At 48.1% G+C, this 23,273-nt stretch overlaps 1 protein-coding gene across 1 annotated transcript in view; it reads right to left on the reverse strand.

Annotated features, from left to right (window-relative positions):
• The window catches only part of STARD9 (StAR related lipid transfer domain containing 9), a gene marked incomplete at both ends in the record, with an annotated part of 128,769 nt that overhangs the window by 3,090 nt on the left and 102,406 nt on the right, over positions 1-23,273 (reverse strand). Inside the window, 4 exons of the mRNA XM_079700800.1 lie at positions 12,261-12,398; positions 12,764-12,947; positions 13,362-13,559; positions 13,747-23,038. Of these exons, the coding sequence (XP_079556926.1) occupies positions 12,261-12,398; positions 12,764-12,947; positions 13,362-13,559; positions 13,747-23,038 (9,812 nt within the window). The remainder of the gene's footprint in view (positions 1-12,260; positions 12,399-12,763; positions 12,948-13,361; positions 13,560-13,746; positions 23,039-23,273) is intronic.

The following is a 23,273-nucleotide window of genomic DNA, read 5'->3' on the forward strand; positions in this document are numbered from 1 at the left end:
TAAAAACTTTCCTCTACAGGCATCTTTGCTCCTTTGTCCTTTACAGATAAACTTGAAATGATTGTCACCGTTTGCCATCTCCCGCCTCTTATACCCTTCTGAATGCACTCAAGTCTAGCCTTTGCTAGATCCATGTGCCTGGATGTGGTGAACAGGTCCCAGTCCTCATCTTGCTGAGCATCTCCCTTTCACTTGCTTCCTGAATCCCTGGGATCTTGGCTTTCTATCTCTCTGGGTGTTCCTTCCCAGTTTCCTTTGTTGGCTCATCTTCCCCAAACATGAGTTGATTTATTGGGATTCTTTCAAGACTCGGGCCTAGGCCCTCTTCTCGCACTATAGTATACTCCTGTATGATCCCATCTGTTCCCAGTGCTATACTGATGACTTCCAAAAGTAAATATATGTGGATTAATCAAATATTGCTGAGACGACAGGGTCACCATCTGAAGAAAAGGTTACATCAGAGCCATTTCATACATCTTGCCAAAACAAATTACTTATGCTTTGTGGCTCAAAAATATACAGGGTGGGGGAGAATTTAGTATTACTATGAGAAAATTTTTTTAAAAATTTAATGATCTCATAGTGCAGAAATGCCTTCCTAAACAGGGCACAAACTCCAGAGGCCATGAAAGAAAAGACTGATAAAAACTAGATTAACATATCATAAAAACAAACAACTAGGAAAAAAAACACTGGCCTCTCAAATGGCAAAAGGATAACTGTCTTAATATAAAGAAAGGCCACCAAAAACAAAAGGAGAACAACCTAACAGAAATGGACCCAGTACACTGGCAGGCAGAACAAAAAGCCAAAGGGCTCTTAAATATCTGAAAAGGCACTCCATCTCAGACACAAGAGAATTGCAAATTAAAACTAAAATGAAGTACTATTTTATGCCTATGAGATGCACAAAGATTGAAGGAAAAAACCCTTAATAAACACTGTTAAGCAGAAATTTGGTAAGTAGGCACTTATAAATTGTTATTTGAGAGTGTAAATAAGTATATTTTGAAAATATTCATCACATATTTTAAATTAAAAATACATATATCCTTTGACACCTAGCAATCCTGCTTCTAGGTATTTAATCTACAGATATTCTTTCATTTAAGTGGCAATAAACATTTTCAAATATGAACTCAGAGAACCTAGAGAATATACTGCCCTTGAGTCTTTCCTGAAGAAATTACAAGAAGAATTACTAGGGTAGAAAAAAGAATGTATACCAAAGAACTGCAAATGAGCAGTAGCACGAGAACTAGAACTCTGAATACAAACACTGTAAACAGTATAGAAATACTGTAACAAAAGGTAATGAGAAAAAATGAGAGAAGGTGGAAATACACTGATTTCCTCATGTTTTACAGCCAGGGTGAAAAGAAAACTGCTAAATCAAGAAATAAAGACTATTTAAATATATATAAGTGATGATGAAAAGAAAGGGAAAAAAAGGCTTCCAAATTACCAGAAAGAAGACACGTATACACCCCCAAATCAAGGAAAACACAGACCACAAATGAAGATAAACAAGATTTTTAGAAGCCAATGGAATATTCATGACCAAAACCCTCAAATATAAAAATTAGAAATTTTACTGTCTCTGAAATCATACATTCTCTCAACACATGGCAAACTTAAAAATTAATAACAGGGCTTCCCTGATGGCACTGTGGTTAAGAATGCACCTGCCAATGCAGGGGACACGGGTCTGAGCCCTGGTCTGGGAAGATCCCACATGCTGTGGAACAGCTAAGCCCGTGCACCACAACTACTGATCCTGTGCTCTAGAGCCTGCGAGCCACAACTACTGAGCCCTCGTGCCACAGCTACTGAAGCCTGTGTGCCTAGAGCCCATGCTCCGCAATGAGAAGCCACCATAATGAGAAGCCTGCACACCGTAATGAAGACACACCCCCACTCGCTGCAACTAAAGAAAGGTGGGTGAAGATACATCCCCACTCGCTGCAACTCAAGAAAGCCCACACAGCAATGAAGACCCAATGCAGCCGAAAATGAATAAATAAAAATAAAGTTCCCTTAAAAAAAAAATCAGAAAACACGAGGGCCTTTCTACCAAAAAGTTTTGCAAAACTCTTAACAACTGGGTAAAGAAGAAATACAAACTGAAATTTCAAAATTACTATAAAGCAAAGATTATATACAGATATATATCTATATCTATGTATATATCACAACTTGTGGAATACAACTAAAGCAGTGCTCAGAGGGAAAGTTTTAACTTCAGATGTAAACATCTATGAAAAAGAATAAAAATGAATATTATGAACAACTACATGCCAAAAATTAGGTAACTCAGATGAAATGGACAAGTTCCTAAAAAGACACAAACTACTGAAACTGACTCAAGAAGAAATGGAAAATCTGAATAGACATTTAATAAGTAAATTTAGTAATCAAAAAAATTTAAAAATTCCCACAAAGAAAATTTCAAGATGGGATAGCTTCATTAGTGAAATCTACCAAGCATTTAGAGGAGAATTAACACCAGTTCTTCACAGTTCTTCCAAAAATAGAGGAGGGAACACTTCTCAACTCATTCTATGAGGCTAAGATTACCCTGATAAAACCAAAGACATCAAGTAAACTACTGACCAATATCCCTGTGCATTTAAACAAATAAATCCTCAGCAAAATAACTAGTAAACTGAGTCTAGCAACATATAAAGAGGATATATACCATGACCAAGTGGGATTTATCTCAGGAACACAAAGTTAGTTCAACATAGAAAAATCAATGTAATATATTAATAGAACCAAGGAAAACACCCACATGATCAGCTCAATAGATGCAGGAAAAAGTAAATCCAACACCTTTTCATGATAAAAACACTCAATAAGCTAGGACTAGAAGGAAATTTCCTCAACTTGATAAAGATTACGTATGAAAACCCCACAGCTAACATACTTAATAGTAAAAACTGGATGGTTTCTCCTAAAATCAGTAACAAGACAAGAATGTCTACTCTCACCACTTCTATTTAACATGGTACTCAAGATTCTAGCCAGGGCAGTTAGGCAAGAAAACAACAACAAAAGATTGGATATTCTATATACAAGGCCATATCACCTAAGGAGTCTAATAAAAAAGTATTAGAACTAATAAATGAGTACAGGAGACAACATCAATATACAAAAATCAACTGTATTTCTGTATAGTAGCAATGAGCAAACCAAAAAGGAAATTAAGGAAACAAGCCCATTTATAATAGCATCAGAAAGAATAAAATAGGTAGGAATAAATTTAACAACAAAAAAAACCTGAAAAAGTTATACTCTGAAAACTATAAAACATTGTTAAAAATAAAGAAGACCTGAATAAATAAAAAGATATCCCATGTTCATGAATTGAAAGACTTAATATTGTTCAGATAGCAACCCTCCCCAAATTGATCTACAGGTTCAATGCAATCCCAATCAAAATCCCAGCTGACTTCTTTTCAGAAATTGAAAAGATTATCCCTAAAATTCATATGTACAGTCAAGGGACCCAGAAGAGCCAAAACAATCTTGAAAAAGAACAAAGTTGGAAGACATATACTTCCTGATTTCAAAATCTACCACAAACCTAAACAGTTATCAAGACAGTGTGGTATTGTCCTAAGGATAGATATATAATTCAATGGAATGGAATTAAGAGTCCAGAAATAAATCCACACATCTATGGTCAGTTAATCTTTGACTAGGGTGCTGAGACAATTCAATGGGAGAAAAGACTATCTGTCTGAACAAATGGTGCTGGGACAACTGCATATCCACATGCAAAAGAAAGAAATGTGATCCCTAATTCTCACTATATACAAAAATTGATTCAAAACAGATCAAAGACCCAAATGTAGGAACTAAAACTATACAACTAAAAGAAAATATAGGCATAATCTTTGTGACCGTAGATTGAGCAAGAGTGTCTCAGATATGAAACCAAAAGCACAAGCAACAAAGAAAAAAATAAAGTAGACATGATCAAAATTTATAAATTTATAAAATTTATAAACTTTATGCTTCAAATGACACCATCAAGAAAGTGAAAAGACAACACACAGAATAAAGAAACTTTTTATAAATCATATAACTGATAAGGGACTTATACTAGAATATATAAACTCTTTGCCTTAATAATAAAAAGACAACCTAATTAGAAAATGGACAAAAGATGTGAAAAGATACTGCTCTAAAAAAAATTTATAAATTTATAATAAGCAAATGAAAAGTTCAACACCATTAACCATCAGGATGATGCAAACGATGAGGTACCACCTGACATCCCACTGGGATGAATATAATTTAAAAGATGAATAATAACAAGCGTTGGCTAGGATGTGGAGAAATACATTGTTTATACACTGTTGATGGGACTGCAGAATAGTGCAGCCACTTTGAAAAACAGTCTGGCAGTTCTTCAAGTGGTGAAACGGAGTTACCCTATGATCTCAGTCCAACTTCTAGGTAAAACCCAAGAGAAGTGAAAACACGTCCACACAAACACTTGTATATTAATGTTCACAGCAGCATTATTCATAATAGGCAAAAAGTGGAAACAACCTTAATGTCCAACAACTGATGAACAGACAAATAAATGTGATAGTCACACAATGTGATATTATTAGCCATAAAAAGGAATGAAATTCTGATACATGCTACAAGTGGATGAACCCTTGTTGTGGGGTGAATTATTGTTCTCCAAAAATGATATGTTGAAGTCCTAACTCCTGCTGTCTATAAATGTAACTTTATTTGGAAATAGGGTCTTTGCAGATGCAATCAAGTTACGATGAGGTCCCACTGGATTAGTGTGGGCCATATATCCAACGACTGGTGTCCTTATAAGAAGGCCACACGAAGACACAGGGACACAGAGACACACAGGGAGAAGCCACGTGATGCCAAAGGCAAAGACTGGAGTGATACAGTTACAAGCCAAGGAATGCCAAGGAAGAGAGATGTTTACAGCCATACAATCTGACCTCAGGAAACAAGAAAAATCTCAAATAAACAACCTAAACTTACACCTAAAGCAATGAGAGAAAGAAGAACAAACAAACCCAAAGTTAGTAGAAGGAAAGAAATCATAAAGATGAGAGCAGAAATAAATGAAACAGAGATGAAGAAAACAATAGGAAAGATCAATGGCGCTTCCCTGGTGGCGCAGTGGTTGAGAGTCCACCTGCCGATGCAGGGGACACGGGTTCGTGCCCCAGTCTGGGAAGATCCCACATGCCACGGAGCGGCTGGGCCTGTGAGCCATGGCCGCTAAGCCTGCGCATCCGGAGCCTGTGCTCCGCAATGGGAGAGGCCACAACAGTGAGAGGCCCGCGTACCACAAAAAAAAAAAAAGAAAGAAAAGGGCTTCCCTGGTGGCGCAGTGGTTGAGAGTCCGCCTGCCGATGCAGGGGACACGGGTTCGTGCCCCGGTCTGGGAGGATCCCACATGCCGCGGAGCGGCTGGGCCCGTGAGCCATGGCCGCTGGGCCTGCGCGTCCAGAGCCTGTGCTCCGCAACGGGAGAGGCCACAACAGTGAGAGGCCCACGTACTGCAAAAAAAAAAAAAAAAAAGAAAAAGAAAAGATCAATGTAACTAAAAGCTGGTTCTTTGAAAAGATAAACAAAAATGATAAACGTTTAGCCGGACTCATCAAGAAAAAAAGGGAAAAGGCTCAAATCAATAAAATTAGAAATGAAAAAGAAGTTACAGGGATTTCCCTGGTGGTGCAGTGGTTAAGGATCCACCTGCCAATGCAGGGGACACGGGTTTGAGCCCTGGTCTGGGAAGATCCCACATGCCGCGCAGCAACTAAGCCCGTGTACCACGAGTACTGAGCCTGCACTCTAGAGCCTGAGCCACAACTACTGAGCCCACGCACCTAGAGCCTGTGCTCTGCAACGAGAGTAGCCACCGCAATGAGAAGCCCGCACACCACAACAAAGAGTAGCCCCCGCTTCCCGTGACTAGAGAAAGCCCACGTGCAGCACAGCAACAAAGACCCGATGCAGCCAAAAATAAATTAATTGACTTTTAAAAAAAGAAGGTACAACTAACTCCAGAGAAATACAAAGGATCATAAGAGACTACTACAAGGAACTATATGCCAGTAAAAGGGACAACCTAGAAGAAACGGACAAATTCTTAGAAAGGTACAATCTTCCAAGACTGAACCAGGAAGAAACAGAAAATATGAGCAGACCAATCACAATTACTGAAATTGAAACTGGGATTAAAAAACTCCCAACAAACAGAAGTCCAGGACCAGATGGCTTCACAGGCGAATTCTATCAAACATTTAGAGAAGAATTAACATCTATCCTTCTGAAACTATTCTAAACAATTGCAGAGGAAGGAATATTCCCAAACTCATTCTATGAGGCCACCATCACCCTGATACCGAAACCAAAGACAACACAAAAAAAGAAAATTACAGGCCAATATCACTGATGAACATAGACACAAAAATCCTAAACAAATACTAGCAAACTGAATCCAACAAGAGAACTGTAAAAGGATCATACACCATGATCAAGTGGGATTTATCCCAGGGATGCAAGGATTTTTCAATATCTACAAATCAATTAGTGTGATACACCACATTAACAAATTAAAGAATAAAAACCATATTATCATCTCAATAGATGCAGAAAAAGCTTTTGAAAAAATTCAACCCCATTTATGATAAAACTCTCCAGAAAGTGGGCACAGAGGGAACCTACCTCAACATAATAAAGGCCATATATGACAAACCCACAGCTAACATCATAATCAATGGTGAAAAGCTGAAAGCACTTCCTCTAAGATCAGGAACAAGACGAGGTTGTCCACTCTCGCCACTCTTACTCAACATAGTTTTGGAAGTTCTAGCCATGGCAATCAGAGAAGAAAAAGAAATAAAAGGAATCCAAATTGGAAAAGAAGTAAAATTGTCACTGTTTGCAGATGACATGATACTATACATAAAAATCCAAAAGATGCTACCAAAAAACTACGAGAACTCATCAATGAATTTGGTAACATTGCAGGATACAAAATTAATACATGGAAATCTGCTGCATTTCTATACACTAACAATGAAAGATCAGAAAGAGAAATTAAGGAAACATTCCCATTTACCACTGCAACAAAAAGAATAAAATACCTAGGAATATACCTACCTTAGGAGGCAAAAGACCTGTACTCCGAAAACTATAAGATGCTGATGAAAGAAATCGAAGATGACACAAACAGATGGAAAGATATACCATGTTCTTGGAAAAATCAATACTGTCAAAATGACTCTACTACCCAAGGCAATCTACAGATTCAATGCAATCCCTATCAAATTACCAATGGCATTTTTCACAGAACTAGAACAAGAAATTTTTAAATTTGTATGGAAACACAAAAGACCCCAAATAGCCAAAGCAATCCTGAGAAAGAAAAACTGAATTGGAGGAATCGGGCTCCCTGACTTCAAACTATACTACAAAGCTACAGTAATCAAAACAGTACGGTACTGGCACAAAAACAGAAATATAGATCAATGCAACAGGAGAGAAAGCCCAGAAATAAACCCATGCACCTATGGTCAATTAATCTGCGACAAAGGAGGCAAGAATATACAGTGGAGAAAAGACAGTCTCTTCAATAAGTGGTGCTGGGAAAACTGGAGAGCTACAGGTAAAAAAATGAAATTAGAACATTCTCTAACACCATACACAAAAATAAATCAAAGTGGATTAAAGACCTAAATTTAAGACTGGATACTATAAAACTCTTAGAGGAAAACACAGGCAGAACACTCTTTGACATAAATTGCAGCAGTATCTTTTTGCACCCACCTCCCAGAGTAATGAAAATAAAAACAAAAATAAACAAATGGTAGCTAATTAAACTTAAAAGCTTTTGCACAGCAAAGGAAACCATAAGAAACAAAAAGACAACTGACAAAATGGGAGAAAATATTTGCAAGCAAAGAGACTGAGAAGGGATTAATCTTCAAAATATACAAACAGCTCATGCAGCTCAATATCAAAAAAACAAACAACCCAATCAAAAAATGGGCAGAAGATCTAAATAGACATTTCTCCAAAGAAGACATACAGATGGCCATAAAGCCCATGAAAAGATGCTCAATATAGATATTAGAGAAATGCAAATCAAAACTACAAGGAGGGGCTTCCCTGGTGGCGCAGTGGTCGAGAGTCCGCCTGCCGATGCAGGGGACGCGGGTTCGTGCCCTGGTCTGGGAGGATCCCACATGCCGCGGAGCTGCTAGGCCCGTGAGCCATGGCCACTGAGCTTGCGCGTCTGGAGCCTGTGCTCCGCAATGGGAGAGGCCACAACAGTGAGAGGCCCGCGTATAACCAAAAAAAAAAAAAAAAAAAAAAAAAAAAAAAAAAAAAAAAAAAAAAACTACAAGGAGGTATCACCTCCCACCAGTCAGAATGGCCATTATCCAAAGTCTACAAATAACAAATGCTGGAGAAGGCGTGGAGAAAAAGGAACCCTCCTACATTGTTGGTGGGAATGTAAATTGGTACAACCACTATGGAGAAGAGTATGGAGGTTCCTTAAAAAACTAAAAATAGAACTACCATATGATCCAGCAATCCCACTCCCGGGCATATATCTGAAGAAAACCGTAATTTGAAAATATACACATACCCCAATGTTCATTGCAGCACTATTTACAACAGCCAAGACATGGAAGCAACCTAAATGTCCGAGATTGATGAATGGATCCATTGATGAATGGATCAAGAAGATGTGGTACATATATACAATGGAATGTTACTCAGCCATAAAAAAGAATGAATTAATGCCATTTTCAGCAATACGGATGGACCTAGAGATTATCATACTAAGTGAAGTAAGTCAGACAGAGAAAGACAAATATCATATGATATCACTTATATGTGCAATCCAAAAAGATGATACAAATGAACTTATTTTTTTAATTTTTTTTTTTTTTTTTTTGGTGGTACGCGGGCCTCTCACTGCTGTGGCCTCTCCCGTTGCGGAGCACAGGCTCCGGACGTGCAGGCTCAGCGGCCATGGCTCACGGGCCCAGCCGCTCCGCGGCATGTGGGACCTTCCCGGACTGGGGCACGAACCCGTGTCCCCTGCATTGGCAGGCAGACTCTCAACCACTGCGCCACCAGGGAAGCCCCACAAATGAACTTATTTACAAAACAGAAAGAGACTCCCTTTGAAAACAAACTTATGTTTACCAAAGGGGAAAGGTGGGGCAGGGGGGAAGGATAAAGTAGGAGGTTGGGATTAACATACACACACTACTATATATAAAATAGATAATCAACAAGGACCTGTTGTATAGCACAGGGAACTCTACTCAATATTCTGTAATAACCTATATGGGAAAAGAATCTGAAAAAGAATGATATGTATAACTGAACCACTTTGCTATACATCTGAAACTAACAACACTGTAAATCAACTATACCCCAATATAAAATAAAAATTAAATAAAAAAAAGAATACACTACAGGGTCAGAAAAAGAAGAATAATGGGAACAACAAGGTCCTACTGTATAGCACAGGGAACTGTATTCAATATTCTATGATAAACCATAATGAAAAAGCATATAAAAAAAGGAATGTACATATATGTATAACTGAATCACTTTGCTACACAGCAGAAATTAACGCACTATTGTAAATCAACTGTATTTCAGTAAAAAATAATGATAATCTAAAAAAAAAGAAGAGTAATGAGTAGGAGAATATATTATAAGCCTTGGTACAAGAAAAGCTGACACCTTAAACTGGTGAGACAAAGAGGAACTGTCTAGATGAACTATCTAATAAGCACGATAGGGATAACTAGATAACCATCGGGAAGAATAAAGTTGGATCCACACCTCACACTATATATGCATTCCAGATGGAGCGAAGACTTATATATGAAAAATAAAACCATACAAGTTTTAGAAGAAACTACAGGAAAAATTATTTATAACTGGAATGGAGAATGTATTTCTAATTATGATTCAGAACATAGACACTATAAAAGGAAAACTGATAAATAAAACTTTCTGAATGGCTCCAAACAGAAGAAGCAAAGCCAAAAGAGAATGAAGAACTAGGGGAAAAAATTTCTAATTCCTATCAGGCAAAGGGCTATCTTGCTAATATATAAAGAACTCCTTGAAACTGGTAAGGGAAAAAAAAGGAGATAAATGAGCAAAGGATATGAACAGACCACCCAGCAAAAGTCCCAACATTTGGTAACACGTTGGTGAGGGTGTGGGGGGAGACGCACTCTCTCCCCCTGCTGGTGGTGGTGGGGGGGGCGAGAGTATAAAGTAGGACATCTGTGAGGGGAAGCCTGCCAATACCTATTGGTTTCAAATGCCCATATCTTTGTATAAGTCCACTCCTGGGAATTTACCCCACAGATATATGTGCATATGTATGAAATGTTACATGCACAAAGCACTGTTTACAACAGCAAAAGACTGAAAACAACCCAAGGTGGAGGACTGGTTAAATAAATACAGTGCTTCTCTATAGCGGAACACTGTGCAGCGACAGAAAAGAAAAAGTTCTCTGCATTCTCATGTAGAAAGGGCTCTAAGATATACTGAGTGAAAAAATGTAAGGACAGAACACTGGCATAATGTACTTTAATTCTGTATTTATAACACTCTAGGAGGGCCACCACTGGTCTCTTGGGTGGATGAGGGGGAAGGACTAGGTAGATGAGGGACAGGAATGGCTATTTCCCTGCATACCTCTCTATATGTGTATATTTTTTGCCTTTCCTACTACATGAATATATTATCTCTACAAAACATCACATTTAAAAACATGCAATAAAAGAGAAAAAAGAAACACTATTCAACTGTTAAAAAGAGCATTTACTGATATGAAATGATATCTAGAAAATATTTTTAAGGAAAAAGACAAAATGGGTACAGTATGCTCCCATTCATGAGTTTTACAAAAAAAGATATACATATTCTCAAAAGATATACATTTTCTTATAGATGTGCAGACTATCTCTGGAAATATACACCAAACTGGTTCTGGGGAGGCAAAAAGACTGAAAAATGCACTTGACATTCTATGTCTTTTGCTACTGTTTGAATACTATTTTTTTTTTTTTTTTTACTATGTGAAGTTTTGCTTATAAAAGGAATTTCAGATTTTATATCTCCAGCCAGATCTTACCTCTGAGCTCCAGACCTGGATTCCAACTGCCTGATTTCCAGCTGCTCCCCTGCATTTCTCACAAGCACTTTCAACCTGGTAAATACCAAACTAGACTCATGATCTTCCCCTCAAAACCTGCCCCCTTCAGGGCTCTTCGACACATGGACATCACCAGCCCTTCGAGCCCAAAGTGCATGTGGTTCTGACTCCTCCTGCTTCCAGCCTCCAACTTCCAATCTGCCCCTGCGTCCTGTGGATGTTCTAGCCAGCGCATCCACATCTGCTCCTCCACTCAGGTGGTGCCCTGAACCAAGCAACAGTCATCTCTCACTTGGCTTTGCCAAGGTCATGAGCGGGTCTACCCAGGGCTGCTCTTGCCACTTCTCTGGCAAGCTCGTCATTCTCCTCCCCGCTAAAAAGCTTGTCAGCAGCTTTGAGAAGTAACATGATCAGATGGATTAGAAAGCAGCCAGAATTTTCAATAGCGTCTACACCACCTTGCCTTTTCTAGTCCCTTCTCATGTGATTCTTCCATCTCACTCTTTACATTCCAGCCACACTAACCTTCTTTTAGTTCCCCCAACTCCTCCTCCCTCACTTGCTGGGCCCTCTGCCTGGAAGGCTATTCTCCTGCCCCCCACATATCTCCAGACACCAACTTTTACTGAGTTAACTACCTCTCGGCCTTCCAGTCTCAGTTTAAACACATTCTCTTCAGAGCATCTTTGCTGACCCTCCAGACTAGGTCAGGTCCCTGTTTCATCCGGCTTAGCACCCCTTCTTCACAGAACCTACTGCAACAATAATTAAATAATCATAAAATAAGCTGTTTAATATTTATCCCTCTAATAATCTGTTTAAGGACAAGAACAATTTTGCTCAGTGCCTGAAATAGTGCCTACAAAATAAACACTTGTTGAATGAATGAATGAATGAATGAGTAAACAGGGAGGAGAAACAAAAACCACAGGGAAGACAAAGGCCATCATACAGGAGAAGGGCTCATGTCAGCAGTGGCCTCCAGGAGGCAGAACTTCCTCCCAAACTCTTGGCACGGCACTCCCGGCCCGATTGGTGCTTGCATTTGCCTACTCACCACACTGTCTGGGGACTGGAGTTGGCCTGGCAAGGCCGGGCTGCTATTGTAGCCGGAGGTGACACCAGAAGAGAGGCTTCCGTTGGAGCTGGTGCACCAAGAGCTGGAGGTGGCCAGGGTGTGTAGCTTTTCTTCTTCCTGGGAAGGACAGATTACTGTCAACCAGCTCCAGGTGCACCCTCACTTCCCACCCTCACTTTTGCCCCTTCTCACCTCCCCAGTTCCCGTCACCTCCCACTGCCTCCTGCCTCAGCCTCATACCCCCATGCCTCCCCCATCCCCACCCCCAACTATAATACCCAAGCCGCCTCCTCCCAAACTCTGGCCCGGGGACAGGAGCTGGTCTGACGAGGATGGCATGAAAATAGAGTGAAGCAGCTCTGAGCTGGCACCAGGGGCCCGACGCCCTCCTCCAAATTCTACGTCCCAAGACTCAGAGGCAGCCCTGGTCTGCCCCAGGCTCCAAGCCTACCCTGAAATCAGAGGCTTGCCCCACTCCCCACCCGCAGCAGCTGGCAGACGATCTGCTGGCGGATTCTCAGCTTTTCCTGTTCAGTCTGCTCCCGCAGTCGAGCCTGGGCCCGGGCAATCTCCGCCTTGGCCTCCTCACGGGCCCGCTGGTATTCTCGTAGCATCAGCTCTATGTCAGAGGGTGGGTGAGGAGACCTTGACGCTGACCCTGGGCTCCTGGGGAAGACCAGAGGGTTGGAGAGATGCCTTCTAACATGGTGAGTGGGCAATGGCCCAGGCCCGCTCAACACTACCTTCCTGAAGGGCCCATCCTCTCTTTGCCCACAGGGCCTTCGGGTGTGGTCTTACAAACACCCTGAGGCTCAGGCCTGCAGTCTTACATAGCATGGAACGGCTCCTCTATCCACCCCCACCCCGTCCGCTGCTCCCTCCCGCACCCTTCTCTTTCCCTTTGCCTCAGTCTCCACAGCCGCCTCCGACTGTCCACAGTCACGTAGGACCCACTCCTGGAATCGCTCCTGGCAAAGGAAGCTGCAGCCTCCGGTGTCCAGGACGCTCAAATCCAGGCCCTACTCCCCACACTCGCCCCACACAGAGCCTGCTCCCCACAGGGTTCTGGGTCCACCACACCTGGTGGTCTCCACAACATCCTTCCTCAGCTGCTGCAGGTATTCTCGGCGCCTGCTGGGCAAGTCAAAGGCCCATGTGGGGAGACCCCGGTTGAATGGGAAGCTCAGCTGTTTCTGGGGGCTGAGGCTTCGCGTCCTGCGGAAGTTCTGAAGTCGCTCAGCCCGCTCCCTCCGGAGGTTTTCTGCAGTGCATTCTGGCCTGAGACAGAACGTGAGTGAGACACTGAAGCTGACCCTGACTGCCCTTCTCCATCTCCAGACCTATCTCTGACCCCCGGAAGGTCCCAGAGCTGAGCCGGGAGGAGGGAACGGCCAGCGGTCAGCCGGCTCGGCTCCCTCTCCTCTCCGCCCAGCCCTCGCCACCCCACTCAGAGCTGGGTCCTTACCGGGCATACTGCTCCTCCTCTTGGGCAGCGAGTGCCTCCCCCGTCCCACTCTGCAGCACCTGCAGCAGGGCGTCTGCCTCCCCAAAGCCGTGGTGCAGTTTTGCTTCCGTGAGTTCCACGCTGAGGGAGAGGTTCTGGGCCCCGACTCGCAGGGGGATCTGCTCCCTCTGGGACCACTCGGGCGCCTGGCTCTGGTCCTCAGGAAGTTGTGGGAGCCTCTGTCCCTGCTCTCCTGAGCTGCAATCACATCTGGTCCCCAGCAAATCCATCACACCCAGCGCCCCAGGGGAGCCGTCCTGACCCCCACACCAATCGCTGGATTTGTTATACACCGGGAGGTCCCTCAGACCGTGGTGCTGGGGCTCAGGGGCCGTGCATGTCTGGGAGGAACTGGGGCGCAGCGGCCCCTCAGGCTGGCAGGCCTCAGTAGGGCCCAAGATGCAACCCCGGAGCCCTGGGGTGTCAGCCAACTCAAAGAAAGGGCAGGGGCAGTGGCACCGGAGGCCGCCCCACGAAGAGGAAATGTTCAGAGCGGGCCGTGGCTCCTCTGGAGATGCTGAGCTCTCGCCCCCATTCTCTGTCCTGCACTGCCATGGACTCAGCCCCCTACTGCTCAGTGGGCCACACTCTAGGGAGGCCATGTCCTCAGGCACAAAGCCATCAGCCAGCCTCCGGCTCCTGCTTCCCGGTGGTGGAGACAACAGTCTGCTCTGGACCCCGGTGGTGGTCCTGGGCTGACGCTGCTGCGGGGACTGCTCCACGCAACGGACTTGGGGCTTTGCGCTCTTCTCTGGGTGGCCTCGGGAGCTCAGCCCAAGGGAGCACCTGTGGTCACCCCCTTCTAAGGGACTGCTATCTTCTCCACATGGAACCTCCACTCTCTGAGAGCTACCTGACTCATCAGTGGTTTGAGAATAGTTACCCACTGCAGGCCTCGGGGCACACAGGGGAAGGCTTGGGCGGGAGACAAGCTTCTGGCAGCCTTCAAGGGAATGAGCTGAGGGGGCCGAGAGAGACAAAGCGCCTGGGGGGCGCCCTGACCCTTGGGTGCTGGCGCTAAGCGTGAGGATCGGGGAGGAGGCCCTGTCCACCAGCAAGGCGCTCGTGGGGCCCTGCTCCTTCCGCACCCCGGGCTCCTCCACAGGCTCCACAGCATGGGCGCAGGGCCCTGGGAAGGGAGATGCACCGAGGCTGCGGCCAGGGCTGCCACCAGCCAGGCTGGGAAGCAGGGGGGCATCCGGAGAAGCCTGGGGGATCAGAGGAGGCAGGTTCTGCCCAGGGGGAACTTTCTGAAAGCTCAAGTGGGATGAGGGTACGGGGGCGCCCTGGGGCCTGCAGAGGGTGCTTTCTTCCTGAAGATCTTGGGGACCTGCTATTTTCCATGTGGTCCCCTCTGCCCCTCTCTTCTTAAGCGTCCCAGGGACATGTCCCTTTTCCTGAGACATGATGGAAAGATCTGAGCCCAGCCTTTCAAGGACCGCATTGACTTTCTGAGGGTTGGCCTCTGGGGCCTGGAGGTGCAGAGGTGGTGAGGCCGGGTCAGTCTGGATGCCCTCATCCATGGTGGTCTGAGTACAGCCGTCCATCCTCAGTGCCTGGGGCACCTCACCCGGGGTCTCCCCCTTGGCATTCCACTCCTTTTCGGCCACACTTGGCTGGGAGAGACTCCCCAACAGCTCCGAGGTGCTGTGCAGGAGCTGCGAGAGGCGGAGAGACAGGTTGTGCGTGCTGGCCCAAGAGGCCAGATCTGACTGAGCAGAGGAGAGGTCAGCGTAGCTCCAGCGCGACCTGCAGCCCGGGGTCTGGGTGCCCTGCTCCAAGGTGTTCATCCTAGACACACCCACAGGGCCGCCCTCCTCTGATGGGTACGGCAGCATAATCTCATCCACCGGGCCCGCAGCACTTACTCCAGGCAAGGGAGGCTCCCTCCTCAGGCAGCCTGCCTCATCAGGGGTGCCCGGGAACCCGCCTCTCTCGTCAGGACCCTTAGCGGGGGCTGCCCCTTCAGAGCCGATCAGGACGTGGGGGCTCCCCAGGGCAAACGAGGAACCCCCGACTCCCCAGGCCTCACGGGAATGGCGGGCACTTTCGACGTGGCTGCGTGTGCTCGACAGGCCTCGGGCACTGGCCAAGGTGCTGCGGTGGGAGTAGACCGGGGAGCCCCGGTCGTCTAGGCCGTCGTCCTTGCGGGAGAACCGGTCCACGTCTGATGGTGTCAGGCCCTGGGGTGTGGGGCCACGGGAGACATCAGCTGCGCCGCCAAACATATACTGCTTCCAGCCGACGTGCGCAGGCCCCTCGGGACGCCAGGGCAGGACGCAGGGATCGATGGCACTGGAGCCAAAAAGCAGGGCTCCTCCGTCTGCTTCAGAGCTCCATGCCTCTGGCCGAGCCTGGCCACCCAGTCTCTCTGGCTTTCCTGGCTGGGCCTGGTCCGGAGTACCAAATGGCCGAGCAGCCATGAGATCGGGGGTCAGCATGCACGAGACAGCTGAAGTTGCCAGGGAAGGAGTGGGTGTGGATGGCAGGGGCCTGGGATCAGCAGCGATGCCGTCCAAGTCAGAGGCGGCTTCCTGATCACGGCCCTCAGCTTTCAGAGACGTTCTTGCCGCAGACTTTCCTGAGGAAGAGCCTCTGGGATGTGGGGTCCACAATCTGCTAGGCTGCTGTATATCCTCATCTGTTGGGGAAGGAGGCTCCACGCTCAAGCTTAGCTCCTGAAGAGACTGGGGAGAGCTGACCACAGAGAACTGCGGTCTAGAGTGTTTGGGGCCAGAGACGATGGCGACCACAGGAAGTGAGCACCGGTGGCGGGGTGCCGGCTGCTCCCCGCCAGAAGAGGGCTGCCCGAGGCCCTGGGCCACAGGCCAACATGCTCCACGTTGCCCCAAGGTGACAGTGGCTGAGTCTCTGAAGGCTGCAGGGGGCCTGGCCACAGCCTCGTCCTCTCTGCCTGCACCACTAATCTGACAGCTGCCTGAGCCACCTTCATCCGCACATGGGGGGCTCCTGCCCCAGGCAGCGTCTTCTCGGCCACCTGAAGCCTGGTCCCTCTGTTGCTCTTCCTCCTCCCGGGGGCTGTCAACCTGGGGACTGGAGACACACTGTAACTCTGCTACCAATTTGGCTTGGGGATCCAAGCCACTATGATCCCTTGACTCCATGGAAAGTTGTGACTTTTCTGGAAGGCATCTGATGGCATTTCCCAAACATCCATGTTGTGGTCCCACTGGCGGCTCACTCGCAACACACCCTTCACTTAAATTCAGGCTGTGTGGTCCCCCAGCTGTTGCAAGTGGTTCTGGCTTGGTTTGAGAGCCCTGTGCACTCCGGCCACCAGCGGAGCTGTCCTGAAACCTCCCGGGTGGCTCGGAGCACCTGCCTGCGTGGAAAGGGGGAGCCTCAAGCTCGGCGCTGACTTTCTTCTCGGCAGCCTTTTTCTCAGGATCCCCTACTGACCTGGAGCTTCCGTCAGCAACCCAGGGGCTGAGGGGACTTGTCCGCACATCAGGAGTGGAAGGGGAGCTGCAGCCCTGAGCCGGAGGCAGGAGAGCAGCAGCAGAGGTCTCCGGGGTGCTGCCGTCTGCCGGCCCCAACTCCACATTAATGCTTTTGGGCTCAAGACCATGTGCCCAGAGCACATCAGGTTCCCTGCAATGGCCCTCTCCTCTCTCCACCCCCCAGGCCCTGGGGGGGACCATGCAGGGTGGGTGGCGAGTGTGTGGGGTGGTCTCGGAAGCCCCCTTGCCCAGGTCACCGTCTCTGTAACGCAGGGAAGTGGAGGAAGGGGAGGCACGGGCCCCGGAAGCAACGGGTTGAGGGTTGCACGGTTGCCAGCAAGGATGAGATCTGCTGTCTTCTTGGCCCCCGGACGGGCTGAGGGTCCTGCTGCCTTCAGTGCTCCCCGAAAAGACACCACAGTCTGAAGTTTCCTGCGGGCACCTGCGCAGGGCCTCCTCCCTAACTCCCCCAGGTCTCTGATCCGGCAACAGAGTTGGCCTGGGACCTTCGACGCTGGCCCTGCAGGCTTCTGCTAGCCCAGAGCCAACACTCCCCTCCCGTTTCACAGGCTGCTGAGAGGGAGCTTCCGGTTCAATCCCTCCTAGGGCTCTGGACAGGACGGCACCCCATTTGGGACTCACCTTCCCTTCTTCTAAGCCGGTGGAAGCCTCAAGGCATTGGCCCTGGTCTTGGTTAGGCCCTGAGAGACTGGCAGAATTCTGAACATCACAGATCACAAGGTGACTTTCAAAACAGGTTGGTTTTCCTCCTTGTGCAGCCACTAGGAAGCTACCAGGACCTCCTCCCCATGTGTTGTCCAGAGTCCCAGGTTCTTGGTGGGCTGGGCTGCTCTCCTGCCAGCCAGGGAGCACGCCCTGGGCAGCCTCCCAGGCAGCGAACGGGCCTCGCCTACATGGAATCCCTCCAGCATCATCAAAAGGGGCCTGAGAATGTAAAGCAGCCACTATTTCCTCCGCCATTACCCTCCTGTCCTCCTCCACGGCTGCTGAAGAAGGAAGACGGTCTGAGCCCAAAGCATCAGCAGAGGAAGGTGTTCTGGTTGCTTCTCCCTCTTTCTCTCTGATTTCAGAAGAGCTAGTGGGGTGCACAAACTGTTCACAGGCTCCCAGGAAATGTCTCAGTTTTCCAGTACAGTGACTTCTACCTGGAGCAGGGTCAGCGTGGGAGGAAGTCCGTGAGGGGTGCCGTGGCCCTGTGTTAGTGTCAGTGCTGGGCAAAGGGTGGCAGCTGTCTGCAGAGGGGGGTGTGGCCTGAAGGACAGATGTCCTCTCATCACTTGACATGTGTCCTGGTTTAGCAGGGAGAGACGCCACATGAAATCCCCGTGATTCACCCTCATTTCTGGTCCTGGCTGACACTGACTGGCCCATTTGTGGACACTGAGGCCTGCCAGGGGCCCCTGAAGAACATTCAGGTCCAAATAGCGTCTCATCGTGAGGAAGGACTGTGCCCCCAGCCACCACGTTGTGAAGCTGCTTTCCCTGGGCCTCTGCCTGTCCTATCTCCTCCAACTCAGCCAGGCACGTGGGTGGATGGGCAGAGGGCTCCGGCTGAGGCAGCCTTGGCAAGGACACAGGTGCTGAGAAAGCACCACTGGCAGGAGTGAGGTCCTCGGCCTCCTTCTCTGCCTTCTGCCTCTCTCCCCTGCCTCGCTTGTCCCCCTCTTCTAAGGGGCAGCTGGCCCTCCTTTCAAGCGGGCTAGAGGCCCTGTTCAGGGAACTGGCTCTGTCTGGTCCTCTTGGTACAGCTGCCTCAGCTTCGGAAGGAGAACCCACCCTGCTACCCAAGCCCAGCAAGGTGCTTCTGAGGTCCCCTCCGTGGCCTTGCGGACCGGTGCTTGTTGACCTCCTGCCCTCTGCCCCCAGGGGAATGCTCGCTGGTGCACTGGATTGACTGGAAGATCCCACAGCCATGGATATCACAGACCCGCAAGAAGCAGGGTGCGCTGCGGAGAAGCCCCGTCTATCGTCTCCCTGCTGTGAGCTGTGGCGTCCGGGCTCTCCACTCTGGTCCTGACGCCCTGCTCCAGTTACCAGGGGACTGGTGGGCATTTTCAACAGGGTGGGATCCAGCACACAGTCAACAGAAGAGACGCCTAGAGTACCAGGTACATAAAGATAGGTTCTTGGCGGCCTTGTTGAATTCAAGGGCAAGGCGTTACTCAGGTCTCGGCGAGGAGCCATACAGGATCCTGGCGGGCTTGGCAATGGGCCGGTCTCTTGGCTGAAAAATGTGCGCACACAATGCTGGCACGGGCCAGGGAGTTTCTGAGTTGATGAAACCACTTTGTTTTTCTCCTGTAGGCTCCCTCTTTGCACAGCCGTTTCTTCAACTCTGCCTTGAACTTCCAGCTCCTCTTGCTTAGAACTACGTATGCGTTTGGCAAAATGGCTTTCCTGAACACCCTTCACAGTCTCCAGCTCCTCGAGATTTCCCAAGCCCCGGGGCGGTCGTCTGGGGTACACTGCATTCGCCAGCTCGCCCTCCTCAGAAGTCCTCTCAGGCATGGGCTGCAATGGCAGAGCTCCAGCCAAAGCTCTCGTTTTCCTTGGATGAGCAGAAGTGTTGGTGCATTCTCTGCAAGCTGTAAATGTCCCTAAATAACCACCAGTTTCCCTGGCGGGTTTGTCTAATACAGCTGGGTGGGTGTGCCCTTTCACAAACCTGATGTCGCGTACCCAGGGAGCAATGCTACTGTTAACCTCCATTTGTCCAGCTTCACCATCCCTAAAGAGATCATCTTTCCATTTTGGAGAAGATGGCTGATCCTTGAAGGACAGGTGGTTTCTAAAGCTGCCTGGCCTCAGCACATGGTCAGCCATCTCCTGGTCCTTCTGGTCCTGGAACATAAACTCCTTACTGACTCCCAGTGTGTGGGAAGCACATAGCTGCTTACTCTGTTTGGATTCAATTTCCAAGATGACATTTTCCAGCTGCATTACACTCCTAATTAGCCTAGCCATCTCATCAGTATTAGTATCTCTTTTACTCCATCTCTTTCCAGGAGGTTCTTCTTTGGGGTTTAACGTTTCTCGCACCTTTCCAGGGACCTTGCATTCACTGAGGTTTCTTTCCTGAAAGCACGTAACTGACTGGAATCTTTCATACGTAGACTCTGCCTGTGGGAGCCTAAACTCTTCTGAGCCATCTTTGGGATGGAGCGCTTTTCCAAGAAGCCCAGTTTCATTCCTCCTTTCCCCCTTGTGGGTTGGACTCTCATCCTGGGCTGCTGTCTCTGGGCTGCTTACTCTATGATGTACTGATCTGGACTTCAAAGAAAGAGCGGCTTCCTCTATCTTGTCCTTGTCAAGGCCTAAATTGATGGTTTTATAGATGAAATCAGACCTGACCCCAGAAGGAAACCGTCTCTTCATGTCAAAGGCCTGGGTCTCTCTGAGGACTGCATCCTGCCCCTGCTCTTCTTCCCCACTCGTCTCAGATTCACACACCAGGAGAGGCTTCCTTGACCCAGAACTGTCTGAGGAGACACTGCAGTAGGACTGTACAGCAGCCTTTTCTCCCTGCTTGAGCACTGGAAGACTGTGTTTATTTAAAATTCCAACTTGATTTTCAAATTCACATACTTTTATGCTGGTAGATGGAAGAAAATGTCTGTTCTGAGTGACAGAAAAATAAACTGAATTATGGCTTTCTTCTTTAATGTTTCCAAGGCATTTCCCTTTTTCTCTGCAAACTTCCTTGATGTTCAGATCAGCTGGCCTCTCTGCTATGACCTGCTGAGATGATGCAATCTTGGAATTCTGGTTTTGTAACAGTACTGGCAATTTATTCTTCACATACACATTTTGGAGGACTTGGTGCTCATGTCCAAAGCCCCATGCTTCCCTGGGAGGTGGGGAGGGCGCCCTTGCTTCTCTGCAAGCAGGGATTTCCAAGGCGGTTTCTGTTAGGGCATCTCGGCTTTTGGTCACATAGAATGTTTCCAAGGGAGGTGGCTGCAGGGAAGATGGGAGTGGATTCCAGGGAGCAGGGTGGAGGTACAGCTCTGGACCTGAAGGAAAGGCAAAGGAAAACCTGCTGTGTCTTCTACACGCTTCCTTGGAGCTCTCCTGGGAGTCTGCCTTCTCTTCCTGCGGGGGGCGGTGGCTGTTCTGACCTAATTGCCCCCCTGGGTCTGCACTATTCTTCCTCAAAGGAGCCCAGCCTCGGGGCCAATGGGGTTCTTTGGTGTCTATGGTGACAATACGGTGACAAGCGTTCGTTAGGATGAAACATTCATCAGAGGACGTCATGAGTCCAGGTTTCTCGCTACTCTGAGAGGCTTCTTCCAAGCTGCTCTCTTTGACTCCCCATGCTTCCATCACGGGATGCGCTGTCTTGTTTGCTGCTGTAGAGACCTGGGCATTTGTAGTTCCAGAAGTCGATGATTCTACGTCCGCTGAATAAGTTCCACTATGACTCACCTCTTTCTCACTAGTTGTAAAGGAATCTGAAGTACCTTCTACCTCAACACGCAGACTGTCCTGTTCTTTCTCAGCTCTCAAACGCCTAACTGTGGACAGATGCATAGGAAAGTTGTTGAAATCCGGGCTGCTAGATACCCTAGGACCAATTGGCAATAGAGCATCTCCTCCCCTGCCAGAAGCTTGGGTCAGGGAACCAGAGTTTTCCTCGAGGGAGGGCTTTCCCTTCCCTTGAGGAGGAAGACTGGGTGCTCCTGTGGCCCCCAAAACAGGATGAGACAGTTCAAGGAGGTACTTTTGCTGAAGGGCAGCCCAGTCTCTCTGACAGGCACTGCCAACGTAAGTGAATGAGGTGGCAGAGGCAGCCAACAAGCTTGACACACTAGAGTCGGATGCTTCAGAGACGCCCTTCTGGGCCATCTCACGGACCCCTCTGGCCTGAAAGGTGCCATCGGCTCCTGGCTGAAGAAGCCTATAAGAGTCCCAGAGGGACACCCTGGTCGTATCAGAAACAGGGACTGTGTACACACTTCTGACACTGCAGGGCAGCTCAGCACCGCCCAGGGGCAGTTTGGAGCTGTAGGACAGAACTGTTTCTGTATCTGATGACTTTAGTTCTTCCATATTGGGCCAGTATCCAGGCCTCTTCCAACCGCAGGGCTGAACATCCTGGACGTCAGGACTTGGACATAAAGAACCTGGGGGGCTACTGGGATTGTTCTTGGAGTCACAGGAGAACCAGGAATCCATGGACACCAGAGGGCTCCCTCTTGAAAGCTGCACGTCTTGGAGAGTGTTGGTTTGTTCTGTGGAGCTTGCCTCCACCGCCAATTCTGGCTGCTCACAGCGGGGCTGGAGCTCCAGGTAAAATGATCTGCTCACTGGCAGGGTGGCATCCAGCCTGGCTCCTGTTCTGTGGCTGATGGGGCCAGGCCTGCACACTGCCTCCTGGTCCCCTGCGGGCAGACTGGAGCTCTGCAGGCGCCAGAAAGTCTCCGTGGGCATCTCGTCAGCTGAACGGAAGAAAGGCTCTTCTTGCCGATCGTCCCCCAGTTCTTCCTCAGCGTCAATCAGGCTGTCGAGGGAAAAGCTCCTGTGAGTCTGGGTGAACAGTCGACTGTCTGAGGATGTGGTGAAGCCCCTCACAGAGGCTTGAGCTCTGGCCCTGGAGTGGCCATGGCCATGGGTGAGATAACTGAGCCCTGGGCTGTCCTGTGGGCTTTGGTACCTCTTCTCGGCCAGCGAGTCCTCAGATATTTGGCTGTCTTCGCTGCCGGAGTCATCTGGCTCTGGGAGATCCCGCTCCTTCCCCTGGGGCTCCTCCAGCTTCCATGGCTGCAGCAGGGCTTTGGCACAGACACAGGAGAGAGAATCTACTGAGTGACTGCTATCTGCGTCAGATAAATCACCACCTTTTTCTCTTGCAAGATCCTCTACGGGGCTGGAACCTGTGAGTTAGGCCGTGGTACCTGGGTCCCCCGCACTGTGTTGCCTCTTCAAAGGGCTGCTGTGAGGCAAGCGAGAGGACTTCTCAACCCTAGCTGCCAGGACCCTCTGCTGCCTCTTCGATGCCCCGCTTGG

The sequence above is a fragment of the Hyperoodon ampullatus genome, assembly GCF_949752795.1.
Source record: "Hyperoodon ampullatus genome assembly, chromosome: 3".
Lineage (NCBI taxonomy): Eukaryota > Metazoa > Chordata > Mammalia > Artiodactyla > Ziphiidae > Hyperoodon > Hyperoodon ampullatus.